General features: G+C 30.0%; 1 protein-coding gene across 1 annotated transcript; it reads left to right on the top strand.

Annotated features, from left to right (window-relative positions):
* Positions 1 to 3734: 3734 nt before the first annotated feature.
* LOC125861529 (MADS-box protein SVP-like) lies at positions 3735 to 14371 on the top strand. The gene is made up of 9 exons (XM_049541402.1): positions 3735 to 3888; positions 4255 to 4450; positions 10420 to 10507; positions 11697 to 11758; positions 12292 to 12391; positions 12991 to 13032; positions 13735 to 13782; positions 13860 to 13987; positions 14090 to 14371. The coding sequence occupies exons 2-9, from the start codon at positions 4269 to 4271 to the stop codon at positions 14103 to 14105; spliced, it is 666 nt and encodes a 221-aa protein (XP_049397359.1). The 5' UTR covers positions 3735 to 3888; positions 4255 to 4268; the 3' UTR covers positions 14106 to 14371.
* Positions 14372 to 20172: the final 5801 nt, after the last annotated feature.

Raw genomic sequence — 20172 nt, 5'->3', positions numbered from 1 at the left:
AAAAATACGTAAATTAAACATTAATATTTGTATAATCTCTCTCTATATAATAAAGTTATGTATAAATAAAGTAATGTGACACCTTGCTATGATCAAACTTTTTTCCCCATACTTTTCTTGACTCTTTTTGCAATTATATTATTTTTAAAAAGTATCTCCATAACTCACATTTTCCTCAAAATTCGGCAAGTATGATTTATTAATCCTTTCAAAAATTATAAATGCACTATTATGGTAAATAGTCTAATAATTTTGTCTTTAATGGTTAGTAAAAGAAAAAAAAGGTGATGAACAACTGAAAGCATTATTTTCTTCCCACAATAAAATCACCTAATGTAATAGGTTGAAATTAGAACACTTCCTAAAAAGGGTTATAATAATACTTTTCGTATGGAGATTAAAGATTGTTCATTTATTCACTTCATCAAATATTTCATTGAAATATATAGGAGGCTAGAGTGAAAATTCTATTTATATGTGTGATGCTACTTAGAAGATTCTTTAATCGAGATTTTTGAGTTAGATTAATCCAAACAAATAAATGGGATAATAATAATTTATATTAACTAGGTCAAAAGAAGTGTTAAAATAATTAAAACAAGAAAGATAAATGTAATATTATAAATTTTAAAAGGTAAATATTATAAAGCAAAATCTGTAGGAGGCCAGAATGAAAATTCTAATAATCTCATTTTTTTTCTTGATAGATCAATTATTTTAATATTATTTTTCATTTAGTTCTACATTTTATGCATTTATATTAGAAAAAATAACATGATTTTAGTGGAAGCAAATTTAAGTTAATCCTTACAGATCTTTATTTTATTTATCTACTGTAAATGCATATTTTCCTTCATTTACCACGTCATAACCCTATAAAAATGCATTCAAATGAATAATAAAGTCATAAATTTTAAAGAGTCTTTTTGCTTATTCTTTTCTTTCAGATAAAATCAATATTTCAAGAATTAAATCAAAATTACATTTTTTTTTAAAAATAATCTAAATTACAAATTCAAGTGTAAGAATTTTTTAGTCTCATTTATTTGGATTTGAAGTTCAAAAAGAACCTTTAAAACATTTTTAATATTTTAATTTTATAAAAAAAAATCATAAATTTAAATTTTTTTCAGAACGCGCGTAGCGCGACTAAATTTACTAGTGAAGGAATAAATTGAATGAAATTGAATTTATCTATCATTATTATATAAATGAAATCATTAATAACATGGTAGATTAAAGATGGAGCAAAGAATCAACATTTTAAAACCCCAGCACTACATATCATATATAAGAAAATAATTTTTTTTTTTAAAAGTTGAATGTTGTACTCCCCATATATATATGGATTTTGGAATTTGCTGGTTACTACTACTATATTTTGGGTGAGTAGAGCAAGTGGGTATGAGGTCAGCTGGAAAAGAAAACTACATGTATTTATTTGTACGTAGGACCCTAAGGTGCGTGGGTTGTGTAAGATTAAACGAAGAGAGTGGGGAGCATTGACAGGTACGAGGGTACAATAAAGTCATAAATTTCGTCTTCATATTTCTCCACTCATCTCTCATCTCTCACCTGTCACCTGTACGGTAAAGTTTCCCCACTTATCTTACCCACACATTTATCTCATCTTTTCTACTCACTATTTTATTTTATTTCTTGTATATTAAAGTGAATCAAATAAATTGAAACTGCTCAAATAATAGTATCTACAATGCCCTTGTAAGTGTTATCATAACTAGCTGATTTTGAATTTACGTTTTTATACCTATGGTAAAGAAATAGATTTTTTGAGCTTTAACTTACTCCGAAAGGTAGTTCAAAAAGGGGCTCTTCAACCTATCTCTCTGAGAGCTAGATATCTAGAGCGTGAACAATTTATTCTGGAGGCCCAATATTGGAAATCATGAAATTTGGAATGTATCCTGCCCTGATACTATGTAAGTAGAGGTAAGGATTATTCAAGTAATTTTAAAGAGACTACCTATCTCTTAACGAAACAATGTAGAATTCTATATATATATATAAGATTTGAACAAAACTATTAGATTATATTGAATACGTGTCATATATTCTAGATACGTCTCTATATCTACTAAATAATAGATGACTAATATCTTTTATATGATACTAAATCATAATTAATTAGTACCGTAAGTAGTAATTCTTCAATTTACATCTTTACCATGTTAAATCATCAAGGTTTGGACACATCAGGTCCAGATTAGTTTTATTTCTTCTCTTTGTACGGACCTAGTATGAATTGTTTTTTTTATATTTGAACATGTTTAAGTTCAGGTTTCAAAAATGAGCCACTATGTATTAAAAGGGTAAACTTCACAAATAGTCACATAACAANAACAATTCATATAATGATTGCCCGAGTAAAATAATATTTTTCAACGTTGAATTAATAAAATCTTATTTAAAACTAATAATTGAAAAAGAAATCGAATAAATCATTTATATATAAAAAAAAATATTAGGTAATACTTTGCATTTAAAAATGTAAGAGAAAATAAATTTTAAATAAATGCATGTGAAGGTTATTTAGATTTTAGGCCTCTAATTAAGATTTCGCTTTAGGCCTCCGATTACGTTGAGCCGCCCCTGTTTGTACGGACCTAGTATGAATTGTTTTTTTTTATATTTGAACATGTTTAAGTTCAGGTGTAAAAAATGAGCCACTATGTATTAAAAGGGTAAACTTCACAAATAGTCACATAACAATAACATATTATATCTTTTTAAAAGTCATTTATCTATCAAATCCAACACAAAAATCAGTAAAATTTGAGTATACCAACACAAAAATCACATCACTTGAAAATACTAACTTTCTAATGTATAACTCAATTTTTACTCTTTTTAAAAATAGAATAAATAAATATTCAATTTAAAAGCGCCAACCCAAACTCACATGAAGAAAGTAAACAATCCTTCATATTATTCCCTTTTCTCTACCATTTTAATGTATTTGAGTATTTTTAAATTGTGCGATTTTCGTGTTTAAAATCATTTTAAATAACTTTTATGGAAAGAAAAAACAATCACTCTATTCTAATTTATGTGACACACACTTTTTTTTCTTTTCTTAAATCAATCCCAAACAAAAAGCAAAGAAGTGAAAATGATGGAGGGAATGGAATGATATTTATTATTATCGAATTACTATTAGAGGAAAGAAAACGGAAAATTACAGTGTGCTTGGCTATATATGGGAATTCGGTTGGTATTTTTGGCAATTAAAGGAATCTTCGTAAAAGACTCACCCTAACTCAAAGTCGAGCAAAAAGGAAAAAAAAATCCTAAGAAAAGAAAGAAAACGAAAGGAAGTACTCCCACCCCAATTTGTATACGTAATTCATTTTCTTTTTAAGTCTGTTTCGAAAAAAATAACATTTTTTATATTTGTAACAATATGATTCTAAAATGCTCCTTTTATTAAAAAAAAAAAAAACATTTTTTATATTTGTAACAATATAATTTTAAAATACTCCTTTTATTTTTATTAAAATGATTTATATTCACATAAATATCTATCACTTAAAATATTTTAGATCACAAGTTTCAACTATTGATCTTTCATAAATTCTATATCACGTTGAAGTATGTTTAAATTGAGATGGAGAGAGTTATATATATTGGGAAAAAATGAAAACTTAAATTTAATTGGCTGATTTTATGATGTTGTTTCTCTCTCCATATATTATTGGTGTAACTATTCCTAGATAATGTGTAGTACAATTACTCCTGTAACCAAAATACCCTAATTACTTTTTCTCTTTCTATTGTAATAAACACAGCTTTTTTTGCTTCTAAAAATCTCTCTTCACTTTTCTTCAGCTCACAACTTCAGATCTCTTCTCCATTTCTTGCAAATTTCAGGTTTCTTTCCCTTAAATCTTTCTTTTATTTTCTATCTCTTTTCTAGGGTTAATTAATAATTAACACACTTTTTTTCTTCTCTATAAATTGTTAAGTAGTTCACAAGTTTCTTAATTTTATTTTTTTTAAAAAAAACTCCTTATCCATTAGAAGAGTTACAAACATTCTGAAAAAATTAATAAGATAATATATATAAAAAAAAGATTCTTGTCCTGATTATAGTCAATTTTATCCAGTGTATTTTTATTCTTTATTTTTGTCGAAGATCTATAGTTTTATATGCTCAAGTAATAATGTTTGACTTTAATTTGAATCGGATCGGTGTGAACATGATATTAATTAGTCTTTATCCGTTGAACGATATAGGGTGAAGAAAGAAAATGGTGAGACAAAAAATCCAGATCAAGAAGATAGACAATTTGACAGCAAGACAAGTGACATTTTCAAAGAGAAGAAGAGGGCTTTTTAAGAAAGCTCAAGAGCTTTCAACTCTTTGTGATGCTGATATTGGACTCATTGTTTTCTCTGCTACTGGAAAACTTTTTGAGTATTCAAGCTCCAGGTATGCTTTTTTTTTTTAATTTCTTATTTAGTTGACCATATGGGAAATCAATCCAATCGATCGTATTCGTGGTTACAATAATATTTCTGGTCTAATTTCAAGGACTAGTAGTAATTATTCATAAAATTATAACAAAACGAATGAATAACTACTTACAAACCAATTTGTAGTACATATGATTATGGTCTAGTTTCTTTTTATTGGTTACTTGTTTGTTTCACTAATTAATGAAAAGTTTTTTATATTTAATTTGGGAGTTATAAAAAGCCCATGACTTGTGTGTCAGAAAAATCTCTTACTTTTCTTGACTGTCAGATTTTTGGAGAGTTCCAAATGTTTTGGGGGAAAAAAAGCTAGTAAGATTGATAATGCCATATTTGGTGTGTTTGATATTACTATAAAAGAATTTCTCATAAAATGTATGTTTTAAAGCAATTTGTTTATAAACTATTTAAAAGAAAATAATGCTTGGATTTAATGTCATTTTTACCGTACGAGATCTTTTAGAGCTTTAATTTGTACTTGAATCTTATTTAAAATACGTCTGCATAAATTAACACATATAATCATAGGTTGGATTTTCACGACTTCTTAATTTAATAAGATCTACGTCATAAGTACAGCAAAAGCAGCATAATTTTGTTGTGATTAATGTATGACATAATCTTGAAATTTTCTCTTAGATTATCTGTGTACGAACGGTGATAAGTTTTTAACTAGTGTCATTGTATGTAGAGGATTCAAATGTCGACAATATTATGTGTTTGGTACGAAGGACAGTATTTTTTATGGAAAATGTATTCTTGAAAAATAAATTGTTTTTTTCACTTATTTCTAGTTTGCCGAGTAAGCAAAAGAATGTTATCTCAAAAGCATTTATAAATAATTTAGCAAAACCCCTATAGGGGTGAGGAGTGGGGCCTCGAGGATGTCGGGGGTAGGATGGTCAAGGGATAGGGGTTGGGGCTTTGGGTGAGTGAGGAGGATATACAATAAACATATAATGTCATTTATAAAATTTATTTTCTCTACTTCCATGTAAGAAAATCATTTTCCTTATTTTTAAGGAACTTTATTATAGAAAATGTTTTCCAAAATTTTGTTATGAAAAGATACTAGAAAATATTTTCTTCCATACCAATCACTTAATTTCAATTTCAAAAGGATGTTTAGTTTGTACAGGCATCTTGTGTTGATCAAAACTGATTTCCTCTCTTGGATTTGCTTGTTTTACTACCATTTTCTTAGCGGGTAGTTTATGTTTAGTCCTTTTGGATCACCTCATTTGGAATGATGGCATTTCGTAAGGACTTAGCTTGTCTATAAAAGTAGTGATCTTATGTTATGGTTCCCCACCGACTTACCACAATCTTTACTAAGCAGTTCAAGTTGATTGAATCTTTATCAATTTGATTGAAATAAAATACATAGCATAGACCAAGTGAACTCATACTTAAAATCTTTACTGAGCTATATGCTTGTAACCACATAAGAAAAATAAACGTATTTCTTAGCTTAATATTCGAAAACAATAGTATTAGCTCAAAGATGTTAATTAATGACAATATATGTGACTCCTTTAGGTAAATAAGAAGCTTAAAAAGTGAAGCTCATTTTTAATTACGCCCTTCATATTTGACTTATTGAGCATTTTCTTCCCTTTCCCCAGTTTTAGTGACTCATAATTACACCAAAAAGATCCATGATGTGCAAACTAATATACAAATTCAAATAAATGTAATATATAAGAAAGGAAGACATAAATCTTAACCTCCGCAACAAGATGAAGAATGATGTGATGAATTGGTACATTTTACATATACTGAGCAAAGAATAGACATAAGTACATATATTCTATTTCAAAAATCCCTTGAAGTGCGTCCACTAAAGCTGAAATTCGATTTTGGTGCTGCACAACTGAAAACTGGCTATGATGCCTCATTTGCTGTCTGGGAATAAGTTTCACTGTTTGTCCAGAGATATTTATACCTCCAAATAGTCTTCTCTTACCCATATTTTGCTACTGATCTTCTTGCGTTAAAATAGGAAAATGTAAAATGCCAAAGATAAAAAATGGATATATATTCTAACCATTTGATAAATATTGGCTCATAACACACATTTTCACCTTAATTCCATGGTGGTGGGATGTTTGACATTGAACCCTACCTCTTCTCAATACTTCTTCGACCTAGCTCTCTTCATTTTCACTATAGCTGACATCTCACACCTCCTCACTGAGACATTTATGCATCTCCGATCCTTTTCATATGCATGTCTAAACCATCTCAGTCTTAACTCTTTCATCATAGAGTCACTCTCATCTTGTTTCAGATATCTTTGTTTCTAATCATATCTCTCCTATTATATCCACACTCTATCTCAATCATTCTCATTTTTGCTACTTTCAATTTTTGAATGTGAAAGTTCTTGCCAATTAATTGTCCTTCCATACAACATACACTACAAAAGGAACCCCAATTACCAATAAAAAAATTCATTGGTAAATTGATCAAATTGGTTGGCAAATTGAGTTACCAACCAAATGCCAACTTATATTAATTCGTTGCTAAAAGGCTCGTCGGTAAATATTACCAACCGATTTTAATTTGTTGGTAAACTTACCAACCAAAAAGGAGTTAGTAAATTTTTTTCTTCATTATTCGATTCCGTTGGTAATTATAGTAACAAATGTCTGATTGTAAACTTTTCTAGATATATTGGTAATTGGTTGACAATTTTAGTAACAAAAAATTTATGGGGGGTAAAGCGCTCCCTAACAAAGGCGACTCCGTACCCAAGGGGAATCGAACCCAAGACCTCTACGCGCCCTAACAAAGGTGAATCCGTACCCAAGGGGAATCGAACCCGAGACCTCTTGGTTAAGGATGAAGGAGTCCTTACCACTCCACCACAACCCTTGTTAGTAAAATTTTTTAAATACGTTAGTATGATTATTTGTTTTTCTAATAAATTTACTAATTGATAGTTAGTTTGTTGGTAATGTATCATTCAAGTTCAATGTTAGGTTGGTAATTGATTGAAAATATGTTGAAAATATTATTAACTGAATGATTATCCAATTGTAAAATATTTATTAATTTATTGCATTTAAAAATCTAAGAGCATGAATATAAATCCAAAAATATTAATATCAATTTTATAAATCATATTTGAATGAAACAATGCAAAATCTATGATAACAAGTTAAATTAATCTCAATATGACACATATCATTATATCAAAATTTAATTTGAACACATTTACCAAAAATATTGACCAAATCTAAATTTTGGCCAAAACTTAAAAGTTAAAACACCTAACGACACAAACTGAAAATGGAAGCCTCAAAACCTGAACCAACCATCCTATTAGATATAAAAATGACCTTCCGAAGCTAATCGCGCTAATGGAATTCTCATTAGAGCAAGTTTATAAAAATGTTAAGCAAAATCAAATTTTGGCCAAAAGTTAAAAGTTAAAACACCCAACGGTACAAACTCAATATTAAAAACCTCAAAATCCAAACCAACCATCCTATAAGACGAAAAATGACCTTCCAGAGCTAATCGTGTTGACGAAATTCAAATTTGAGCATGTTTCCCAAAATATTGACCTGATTCAAATTTTAGCCAAAAGTAAAAAGTTAAAACGCTTAATGACACAAACTGAAAATAAAAGTCTCAAAACCCGAACCAACCATCCTATGAGACCAAACTGAAATTATATGGCTAACCATGGTGACAAAATTTCAATTCAAGCACGATTACCAAAAATATTGACCAAAGTGAAATTTTGGCCAAAACTTAAAAAGTTAAAATGCCTAACTGCCAAACTAAAAACAGAAGCCTCAAAATCCGAACCCTTTATCTTATTACATCAAAAATAACTTTCCGCATCTAACTACACTAACAAAATTCTCATCTGAACACATTTATAAAATATATTGGCCGAAGTTAAATTTTGATAAAAATTTTGGCCAAAATTTATAAGTTAAAACACCTAACGGCACACATTAAAAATGAAAGCCTCAAAACTTGAACAAATCATCCTATTAGATAAAAAATGACCTTTGGAGTTAATTACACTAATGAAATTCTCATTTGAGCACGTTCACAAAAATATTGACCAAAGTTAATTTTTGACCAAAACATATGATTTAAAACACCTAACGGCACAAACAAAAAATGGAAGCCTCAAAACTTGAACCAACCTTCCTGTTAGATTAAAAATGACCTTTCGAAGCTAATGACAATGACAAAGTTCTAATCTGAGCACGTTTACCAAAAATATTGACCAAAGTCAAGTTTTGGCTAAAATTTAAAAGTTAAAATGCCTAACGACACAAATTGAATATGAAAGCCTCAATACTAGATGCCGATTTACCAAAAAATTTAACTTCAATTGGTAAATTTACCAACTATTCAAATATAAGTTAGTAATTAATAATTTACCAATAAATTTTATCACAGTTGGTAATAGTTACTACTCAACTAAACATTCATATGTAATATTACCAACTAATAATTAATATGTTGGTAAATTTTACAAATGGATTAATGAACGGTTGGTATATTACCAACTATTTTAATGATGTTAGTAATTTACTAAATACAATCTTTATTCGTTGGCAAAATTTCCAACTAATTGGATATTGGTTGGCAAGTTTACCAACAAATTACATTTCATTACTAATTTACCAACACATTTATATTTGGTTGGTAAATTTAGCAACACAATCTTACCGTTGGTAAATGTTTGATTAGTAATTCATTGGTAATATGTTAATAAATTATATAAACAATTTTTTGTCATATTTACCAACTGATATATACTTCGTAGGTAATATTACCAACAAAAGGTGTGCGTTAGTAATATTTCAGTTAGTAATCCATTGAAAGAATGTTGCTAAATTTGGCGCTATTTTTTCCCGTTGTATTTACCAACTAAAATACTTAGTTAGTAAGATATTAGTTGGTAATCTGTTAGAATTTTGTTGTTAAGTTTTAAAATATAATTCAGTTAGAAATATGTTGGTAATTTGTTAGTAGAATACTAACCAACTTAAGTTGTTAGTAAAATCTGTTGGCAATTTGGGGTTTTTTTTTTATAGTGATAGCTAGTTTGACCACCACTTTATGACTCTTAGCTTTTGTTTCGTTAGAATTTATCATTGATCTGTTAAGCTTATGTGCAAAAGATGATTGGAGTATTGTACTAGATAACTAAATTGACTAAAAGAGTAAATGAAAAAAACTTATAAATATAGATATCTAGGGAGATGATTTGACATGCTTCAAAGGTGTAATTTTTTTCATTTTAAAAAAAAAATAAAAAAATTCAATAGTTGTCTATTTATATTCTCTATCCCATGACATTATTCGGCTTACACAACAACTTATAAAAGTGAAATATTCTCCAACAGAAGGAAGGGGTGTGAGAGTAGAGTTGAAAATAATATCGAAAAATTCTGAAGAGGATAACCGTGTAAATAATTTTTAAACTATTAAGCTTGTTTGATATGAGGGACGATAAAAATTTAGTACATCTTATTTCTTGTTTGGTTATTAATTTTCAAATAAGTTATGTCAAGATCAATAATTAGTACCCATATAAGTTAATTATTATAAGAAGGTGGAAAATAATAGTGCTGAATTTAATTAATATATATAATTAGGTCATCTAACACTAATTGCACTTTAGAAAATATGTTACACAACCTGCTATAAACAGTTAATTAACTACACGAATGGAATACAAAATTTTCAGGATCAAGAAAACCAAACATGCCTATATTCATTTTTTATGTAATTATTTAAATTTTGGTTAGGGAAACTAGTAGCAGTCTCACCTGTACAAAGTTTGGAATGACGAACACAATTATATAACTTCTTGCACATCATTGATCAATGAAGGCTGAGTGTTGTTTATGTTCAAGCTTGTTTCATTATTTATGTATCCTTGCGCAGTATGATGCAACTGATTGAGAAGCACAAGATGCAGTCAGAAAGGGATAGTATGGATAATCCAGAACAGCTGCATTCTTATAACCTTCTGGTAAATAATATATTCTTCTCTCTAAGGTCATCATAAATTATTAATGGCAATGATATTATATTATGAACAGTTAATATGTGATCATGAAGCGTATAAACTTCTTTTTTTATAAAAAAAATTGAGGGTATAGAAAGGGGATTATAAGGTGGGGAATTGAACCCTCACTAGCAAGATCGAAGTTTAGATAATCATCCAACTAAACTTCTAAGATTCCCCTCAAGTGTATAAATTATTTGGCCTAACTTTTCAAAATTTGTTTATTTTGAAAAGCGTTGGTTTGCAACAAATTTTAATTAAAGCAACAAAAAATAAATTACAATCACAATAAAATATGAAGAAACGTGAATTTTATTGACGAATATAGCGGGTACAATTCTGTTGATCCCTTGATTCTTCTCTCATAAGATATTTATCCATAATTCGAGGGCCGTTTGTGGCGTATTTCTCGGCCTAGGATGATTTGGACTTGATCTACATAATTTGAGGGCCGTTAGTGGCGTATTTCTCAAACTAGGATGATTTGGACTTGATATTCAAATATTCGAGGGTTGTTAGTGGCGTATTTCTCGAACTAGGATGATTTGGACTTGATATTCAAATATTTGAGGGTTGTTAATGGCGTATTTCTCAAATTAAGATGATTTGGATTTGATCTCTTTATGAATATTCCATGAGTTTGTGGAATATTTGAGATATTCGAGATCTCTTTATGGAATTTTCGAGATGTTTTTTCAAGGGAATAGAGTATTTTTTATATAGGTATGAATTAGTGTTTAGGGTTGAGTAGCCTCCAAGAATCCTAGTTAGAATTGAACATACCCTGTAGAGTTGCAACTTAAATTGAACACGTCTTGTAGAGTTTCCCAAAATTACAATGTCTACGGCTCTACGCCTTTTTTTTTCTTCATAAGTTAGGAAAATTTATGTATGGCTAATATTAGAATAGTAGTCTGTGCTCGTCTAATAATGTTTGAAAAGTGCTTCCGGAAAAAAACTACTTTTTTTAGTTTATGAAACACAACTCCGACTACAACTAAAATTAGTTATTTTTCCTTAAAAGCTTAATCAAACATCTCAACTTTTCGAGAAAAACATTATTTTTTACTTTTTAAAAATGTGCTCAAACAGATCATAATCATTTCAATTTCCATCTAACTTAATAAACACAAGCAAATATTTCATTTTCCAGAGCGAGAAGAAAACGCATGCAATGCTAAGCAGGGACTTTGTGGAGAAGAATCGGGAGTTAAGGTAATTGTTGGTTTTATTTTGAGTATGATTCATAATTTAATGTGCCTATTATTGTAAAGTCTGTAATTAAAGATATATCCAATTTTTTGCTGGACAAATTAGAGATGCATTTTTAATATTTGTTAAATGCTCCCTTCATTCATCTCTATTTGTCTACTATACTATTTTGAGATGCCCAACAATACTTGTTCAGTTTATAAAACCAATAAATAGTTTACCAAAGTTGTGTCTATTTTACCTTTGCTATTAAGTACTATATTCATTTTTCAATATATAGATGCTTATATTTAGTAAGGATGATGGTAAAATTACCTCTATCATTCACTGCTTCTTAATCTCTATGTGAAGTCAATAATGAGCAACTATTGTTGGACAGATTGACATTATACATATTGTTTATGTTCTACAATTAGAGATATCGTTCATTGTTAATTGTCGCATCTCATTATATATATATATCTTCGTGCTGCAAAAGTTTGCCTAATTGTAGTAATTAATACTATCAAATTGCAAATTATATGACATTATGCTAGGCAACTACATGGAGAAGAACTGCAAGGACTTGGCTTGGATGATTTAATGAAATTGGAGAAATTAGTCGAGGGAGGAATAAGTCGTGTCCTCAAAATTAAGGTCCTATTTACTTAATTCCCTTTCTCCTCAGAAGTATTATTTAATACTTGTGTAGTCTGTCTCTCATTCTTCAATGTGTATCAGTACTATATATTTTTTCATCTGCTTTGTATCTTGCTGTCATATTTTCTTGTAATCATGCTTCAAAAATATTCCTTTTGAGCTGAGAGTCTATATGGCAAACAATCTCTCTACCCCACAAAGATAAAAGTAAGGTTTGCATACATTTTACTCTTTCCAAACTTCACTAATGAGATTACACTGGTTATATTGTTGTTGTCTACTTAATTTCCCTCCTCTTTTGCATTTATTTGATTGATAATACCTCGTTTCATATTACTTGATCACCTTACTAAACCAAGAAAACATTAATTAATTTTTTTTTATACTATCCTTGCAATTCATTCTTTTTTAAAGTGTTCATATTTGGGTATAAAATTCTCAAGAAGTTTTTTAAAGGATGAATTAGTAAAATTACCATCTTATTTATAATTTCTTAAGCATTATGCAAAATGGAAAGTGATCAACTAATATGGGACGAAAGGAGTATATAATTGTTCCTACAACATACATTGATTCCATTAACTTGCGTCTTTCAGGGTGACAAGTTTATGAAAGAGATCAGTTCCCTCAAGAAAAAGGTAAGTCATACATTAACTGATTGAATGTTGATTTCTCTAGCTACTTTGTCAATAGAACTTTTTTTTTCTTAATTAGGAAATACTATTTGATTCTGTCAGAAACTTAATTTGACTGGAATTCGAGTATGGTTTTTGGAAAACAAGTATAGGGAAAAATATGTTGAGATTATGAGAAAATATGGAGAAATAAATTCTTGAAAACTTTTGGGACAATGCACAAGTATCCCTAAATTGTGATCGAAATCTCAGCAACACACTTAAATTTAACTAGGCTCAAATTACCTTCGGAACTCATTTTTTTTGGATTTTTGTGCACCTTTTGTACTGACGTGACACCTTCAACTAAGTAAGTTGGTTGTGTATGTACAAAATGCGTCTGCTACATGTGTAAATATTTCAACCTGATTGTGTTTGTACGACTTATGTCTTTCAAGAACGTGTGTTACAATTTTAATCTGTTTATTCTTACCCTTCACAAATAGTGTCATATTTTTTCTTGCCATTAACTGCTTCAACACGGGTAAGTGATGTTTGTGTCTAGATTCATAGAGAGAAAAACAAAGTAAAATATACCCTTCAATTTTTGTCTTAGGTTTTAAAGTGATTTAAAAATGATTTTGATCAACGATGGATCTAAACAGTAGAAAAGGGTATATATAATAAATATTTCATGCCACCTTATAAGTAGCTCTTAATATGCAGGAAGCTCAACTCCAGGAAGAGAATTCACAGTTGAAACAGCAATCACAAGTAAATTATTCTGCAATTAATGAATTGCATAATTTCTCTAATTAATTACTCCCTAAATCACATTAATTCATGAGCAGGCAAGATTGAATGAAGAAGGGCAAAATGTAATTGAGCAAGGACATTCAGCAGACTCCATCACCAACAATCGCAGCTTAGTCAATAGTCATCAGGACTACAATGACTCTGATACAAGCCTCAAGTTATGGTACGTACCTAAAAAGTAGTCAAATCTTAAACCCCGAACCCTAAATCCTGAAACTGAGAACATACGTTATTTATACACATTTAATTTGCTATATCTTTGCAGCTTGGCTTTTCCTTAATGAGCTCGATCAACATGAAAATGGGTGATATATAGTTTACTGAAACAAGGGCGAGTAATTTTCTATTTATATTATGCATCATAATATAGTGAAATGTATAAAATTGATTAGATTGGTTGACCATCGAGTTTATCGAGAACCGAGGGGTCAACGGTCTAATCAGAGGGTCATGTGATATTTAGCTAGGTGCTATGTATCAGATCTATTTAAAGAATCAACATAAATATAGTATTACGTAGTAATTTTTTAGCAGTAATTTCTTTGATTATTCAAGAAGCACCAAAATTTATCGAATGTTGAATTAGAATTCATATCGAACCACTGGAAAATTGAAGTATTTCATTAACCTTAATGCACAACTATAAGCAGCTATTTTTGAAGTGTAGCTACATAGTTATTTAGTCAGATCGTCAACTAATGATAGTTTACTCCATGAGTTTTTTTTTAATAATTCATAAATTATTCAATTATTGTTATTTCATTTTAAAAGTAATTTTTTTTATATTACTTTAAAATCACTTAACTATTGATATTTTTAACCCACAAAGTCACTTAACCATTTTAGGCGATTGATCCATTTAGTTGGAATTTTTATTATGTCACAAACTCACAATGCCCATATGACACTATTTTGTATTAATTTATTTTTTTCAAAAAGAGCTAAATGGTTTTTAAAATATACATCTAATATATCTTATTTTTTTCAAGTTTTATATTTAAATTATCAGGTAGTTATTTGAGTTTTTTTTATATGAACTATCTGTTGACACCCAATTTTGGACCTCCACAATATATATTAATCATCGAGCTTCTTAAATTTCAAACGATTTGAAATAATTGACTTTATAAAATTAAAAAAAAAATAAAAAATTTTTAAATTATTTTAAATAGTTTTGTCACTTTTTATAATTTTAAAATAATGTATAGGTTTTACATAATTATGTATATAATTAGTATATTTTATGAATATTTGAAATTGTCTCAAAAGATTTCAGTTTTAGTTAAATATTTTGTTAATTGGTTCAGTTTAAGTAATGGTTTATATTTTTAAATTAATTAGTTTACAATTAAGTTAATTATTTTATTTTGTTAAGATCAAGAAACTCGATAATTAATTTCTTATTAATTCATCTTATTTAACTTTTAGCCAATTTCACCAATTAAATTCAAATTGGCTAGGTTTTAATCTTAAATTGATTAAGTTTGCAATCTAATTGGTCATTTGTCTAATTTAAATCCAACCATCTATTTCTCACCTCATTTCAACCCATTTAAAGGACCAACTTTGGGCCATTTTAATCCGGCCCAACAGCACAACCCCCTTTTAAAATTCTCAGCCCACTCTTAATTCCATTTTTCTTGTTTTCCAGCCCACTCTCTTTATTTCCAGCAGCCTACCATTCCAGCAATACATACAGCGTACCAAATACCAACCGACCCCACTCATACGTTTCTCGTTCTTCTTCCTCCTCCAACAAGGAGCACAACGTGACCAACAGCAAAAGCCCTGTACTCGTACGAATCGCAGCAGGCACGCAACTGTCCCTATTTCCTCTTTCGGAATGGGGTTGAATTTTCAGAAAAGTATATCCTCCCAAAATGGTGAAAGTTTTTGAAAGTTTGAATTTCAAATTTTGGTCTCTTGTTCTTACCCGAAAATCAGTTTTTTTCCCCCTTAAAGTCGAACCCTAGATCCTTTATATAGATTTTTACTGTTTCAGTATTAAAAAAAAAAAAAAAAGGGAAGAAGGGGGAGATTTTTTCGGAGTTGGGAAAATCTTACTAAGAATAAGAAAAGTAGCTAAAGAAATACATACTAAAGAAATCAGAAAGGACAATTGATTTCAGGGGGTATTCGATATTTTGCACATACTTCTCAACTGTTGCTCGGGTTCAAAGTTTTGACGTGGTGAAGTTCGTCTCTCAAGCTCGTCGTCTCAGTTCGTTGCACCCTAAAAGGTAAACTCTTAGAATTCCGACTCTTTCGTTTGATGCTCTGTTTGGGATGAAATGNGGTTTATATTTTTAAATTAATTAGTTTACAATTAAGTTAATTATTTTATTTTGTTAAGATTAAGAAACTCGATAATTAATTTCTTATTAATTCATCTTATTTAACTTTTAGCCAATTTCACCAATTAAATTCAAATTGGCTAGGTTTTAATCTTAAATTGATTAAGTTTGCAATCTAATTGGTCATTTGTCTAATTTAAATCCAACCATCTATTTCTCACCTCATTTCAACCCATTTAAAGGACCAACTTTGGGCCATTTTAATCCGGCCCAACAGCACAACCCCCTTTTAAAATTCTCAGCCCACTCTTAATTCCATTTTTCTTGTTTTCCAGCCCACTCTCTTTATTTCCAGCAGCCTACCATTCCAGCAATACATACATACATACAACGATTCAACAGCAATACCAAGACACACGACCCCACCTCCCCAACTTCATCTTCTTTACTACAAACCCAGTACTGTTCCAGCAGTACATTTCCAGCACTTGCTAGCACGCGGAATTTGTCCCTGTGGCTGCGAGATCATGCCACGTTGATGCCCAAGGACAATGCTTTGATCTGGAGCGCCAATTCGCCCTTTCCTCTTCCGGAAAGGGTTGAAACTTCAAGGAAAAAGTGTGTGTCCGAAATGGTGAAAGGATTTGGATTTTGAATTTTCGAAATGGTCCCTTACCGATCTTTCACCCGAATTCCCCCCAAAAAATCGTGCCCTATTTTCCTCTTATTTAAACCACCTCTTTATTCATTGTTGGGGTTAGCTGACAGAGAATTGGGAAATAGAGGGGGTTTTTTTTTCCCTTCTTTTACTGATAGGCAGAAAACAGAGAAGGGGTTGAGTTTTTGATTCTTCTTTAGACTTTACCTCTAAGAAAGAATAACATAAAGAACACACAGTAATAGAATTGAGAGGGGGAAGTTTCGAGTTCTGTTTTCTTTTTCTGAAACTCTAATTGAAGTCTCTTCATCGGAATCCTTTAGTGGTGGTGGAATCGCCTTCAACAGCTCGAGTTCAGTTCGTTGCCCCAAGAAAGGTAACTTCACTTCCTTTTGTATTTTGTCCCAATGTTGTGTGTTGTATGTTCCATGCTTGGTGTAGAATCTGATGTTAAATGTACTTGGTTCCTAGTATTAGTGTTTTCTTTATCGTTGCCTATTTTGTGAATTTCTGGGCTGCAACATGAATCTCATTGATTAAGTCTTTTCGGCATTATGTGGATAGATCAGCTGGTTCGATGTTATGTGTGTATATCTAGCTGGATCTCTGCTTCATTTCGTTTGATATGAATTGGGATCATTTAATTTCGACTTCTAATGCATTAGCTATATAGTTCGGTTTCCTCGTTGTTTACCCGTTTTCTTGGGTCTCTTTTTCTGTTGTTTGACCCATCATTATAAACTCTCACCAATGCTTGCGTAATCTCATAGTATTTATCTATATACTTGAACACTGCTCATTTAACTCTAATTCCTCTTAACTTTAAGCATGTTTTCAACAGTTTTGAAGTAATATATAGTTCCTTTACTTACTTTAGTAATCGCTGGCTCATTTCTTTCTTCCTTTCACATGCTTAATCCAATTTTATAAGCGGTTAACGCCTATTGGAGCCTTAGGTGTTCTAAGATTGCTTTTCTTCGAATATGTGTTTTGTTCTCTTTAAGTTTGCGATACATGAGGCATTTGCTTGGCATGAACTTTGCATTTAAATTGGGTTAATGGGTTGTGTTATCTGGAAAAGATTTGCTTTCAAGTAAAAATCATATTAGTAGTTATTGCTTCCCTCAATGAGTTCCATGTCTTTCAAGTGTTGGAATTATTATTATTATTATTATTATTTTTTTTTTTTGTTTTCCAATAACTCATTTATGCCTCCATGAGATTGTGTCAACCAGATGTTATCTTTTCCATTTCTTTTAAGTTAAAGCTTAGGTGATCTTGGTTTCAATTTTGTGTTTTTCCCCTTTACTGTTTCATTTTTGCTTCATGATTTAAACTGTCTATTGTTCATATAAGTCAGAATCTGCTAAGTTGTGTTGGTAAATTATATATTGATGTATGTGAATTTTATTTTTTTTTTGCAAAATATGCTATCTCTCTTTGTGATTATTTTTGGTTCGAAGGTCGAATCCTCGTAATTGTGTCTAGTGTAGTATATGTTCTCATTTTAGTACTTTGCTGAAATTGATTTGTTTACACCAAGTGTTCATAATGTGTCTTGCTTATTTTTAAATGAATATGTTAGAATTGGGCTCTCATAAAAAAAAAATATAGTCCGTGTGATTAGTTTACATCTAGTTCGTTATCATATAATTGTTATCTTTCAATGTATAATCAATTAATACATGTTTGTTTCCCTTTTAAAAATGACTCTAAAATCTGTTTATGCTACTTCTCTTTGTTCCATTTTATTTTTAGAAGCCAATAGTTAGTCAGTTATTAATTGCTCCCTAATTTTATTTTATTTTCTAATCCTTATCATCTTTCTTGCATGAGCTCCCTCGGATTGAGTCATTTGAACTCCACATGTTCTTCCCTTGCATTTCAAGAGAGCCATAAAGGCTCAAATCTTTCCTTTCGAGTCAGCCGACAAGTGGAACCGAGGAATAAGTCCATGAATTCGGTGTACATGTGTTCGGAACAGGTTTATGGGATCATATACACTAGTATAGTGGGAAAATGGGCCTACAAGTCCCAAATTCCAAAAATTGTATTTTGTTACTTTAGGCCTAAGCCCCTCTTGTCTTGCTTATTATTATCTTGTTAGAATTTAGGACAGGTGGAAGAATTGAGCCTAAGGCCCAAATAGAAAATATTTCTATTACGTTAGAATGGGACAGGTATAAATGACTTAAATGGGCCAAAGGCCCAAAACTAAAAGCAGGCCCAAGTACTGGCCCAGGCGGACAGAAACCAGACTTGGGCCCAAATCTCCCTCTCTCCTTATTATATATTTCGTGTTAATTTTATTGTTAATACATGCTTATTTGCTAATTAATTTTAAGGTTCTTAACTCATACAGGGGCGGCTTAACGTAATCGGAGGCCTAAAGCGAAATCTTAATTAGAGGCCTAAAATCTAAATAACCTTCACATGCATTTATTTAAAATTTATTTTCTCTTACATTTTTAAATGCAAAGTATTACCTAATATTTTTTTTTATATATAAATGATTTATTCGATTTCTTTTTCAATTATTAGTTTTAAATAAGATTTTATTAATTCAACGTTGAAAAATATTATTTTATTCGGGCAATCATTATATGAATTGTTAACATAGTTCTACAAGTAATAAGTTGACAAATTTCAAATAAACATAAGAGTTAGAACCATAGCTTTGATGAAGTTGATAATTTGGTTACCCCACATTTTACTATGGTTGTTGTAATGCTTGAAAATCTAAGAAGAAATGGAAAAAAAATTTACAATTCAATTTGTTCAACACTTTTCAACTATTAATTGATATTTTTGACAGAATATTACTCTAATTTATCAACAATTTAAAGAAGAGAGTGTAAAAGGAGTTAAAAAGAAAATAATGTGAGTATTAGTAGAGAGAGTGTAAGAAAATAAAACAATATTTTCTTGATTTCTTCTATTTGAATGGGGTTGAAGAGAATAAAATAATAATTTTAAATATATACTTTTTATCATAAATAATTAATGTTTTTCTTTAAAAAATTAACACATAATTTATTCTTGGTAAAAAATTGAGGCCCCCTAAAATTGGGGGCCTAAGGCCAATGCCTTATTTTTGTATACATAGAGCCGGCCCTGAACTCATAATTCCCCAAAGGACACCCATTTTGAGTTAGCTAACTTATAGTACTTTATCTTAAAATAACTAAGTATACTTGTCTTTTTTCCAAATTAATTTCTAAAAAAATTAGAAGCTTTTCTCTACTTGGACATTTTAGATAATATATTCCCTTTTCCTCTTTAAATGATTTTAAGTTATAAAATTCGTTCATTCGGTAACTAGTCAAGCATGCCTATTGTTAGCCAAATATTTTAATTGTCGGATAACCGCAAGTTAGCGGACATTTTGGGTGTTTT

This window comes from Solanum stenotomum, chromosome 1 (assembly GCF_019186545.1).
Source record: "Solanum stenotomum isolate F172 chromosome 1, ASM1918654v1, whole genome shotgun sequence".
Classification (NCBI taxonomy): domain Eukaryota; kingdom Viridiplantae; phylum Streptophyta; class Magnoliopsida; order Solanales; family Solanaceae; genus Solanum; species Solanum stenotomum.
This window is presented reverse-complemented; position numbering and strand designations above follow the sequence as displayed.

Bases quoted from the DNA above. Each gene is read 5' to 3' on its own strand.
- LOC125861529 (XM_049541402.1), top strand. From the start codon at position 4,269: ATGGTGAGACAAAAAATCCAGATCAAGAAGATAGACAATTTGACAGCA. The intron at 4,451-10,419 runs GTATGCTTTTTT...ATCCTTGCGCAG, and splicing joins TTTGAGTATTCAAGCTCCAG to TATGATGCAACTGATTGAGA. The intron at 10,508-11,696 runs GTAAATAATATA...TTCATTTTCCAG, and splicing joins TGCATTCTTATAACCTTCTG to AGCGAGAAGAAAACGCATGC.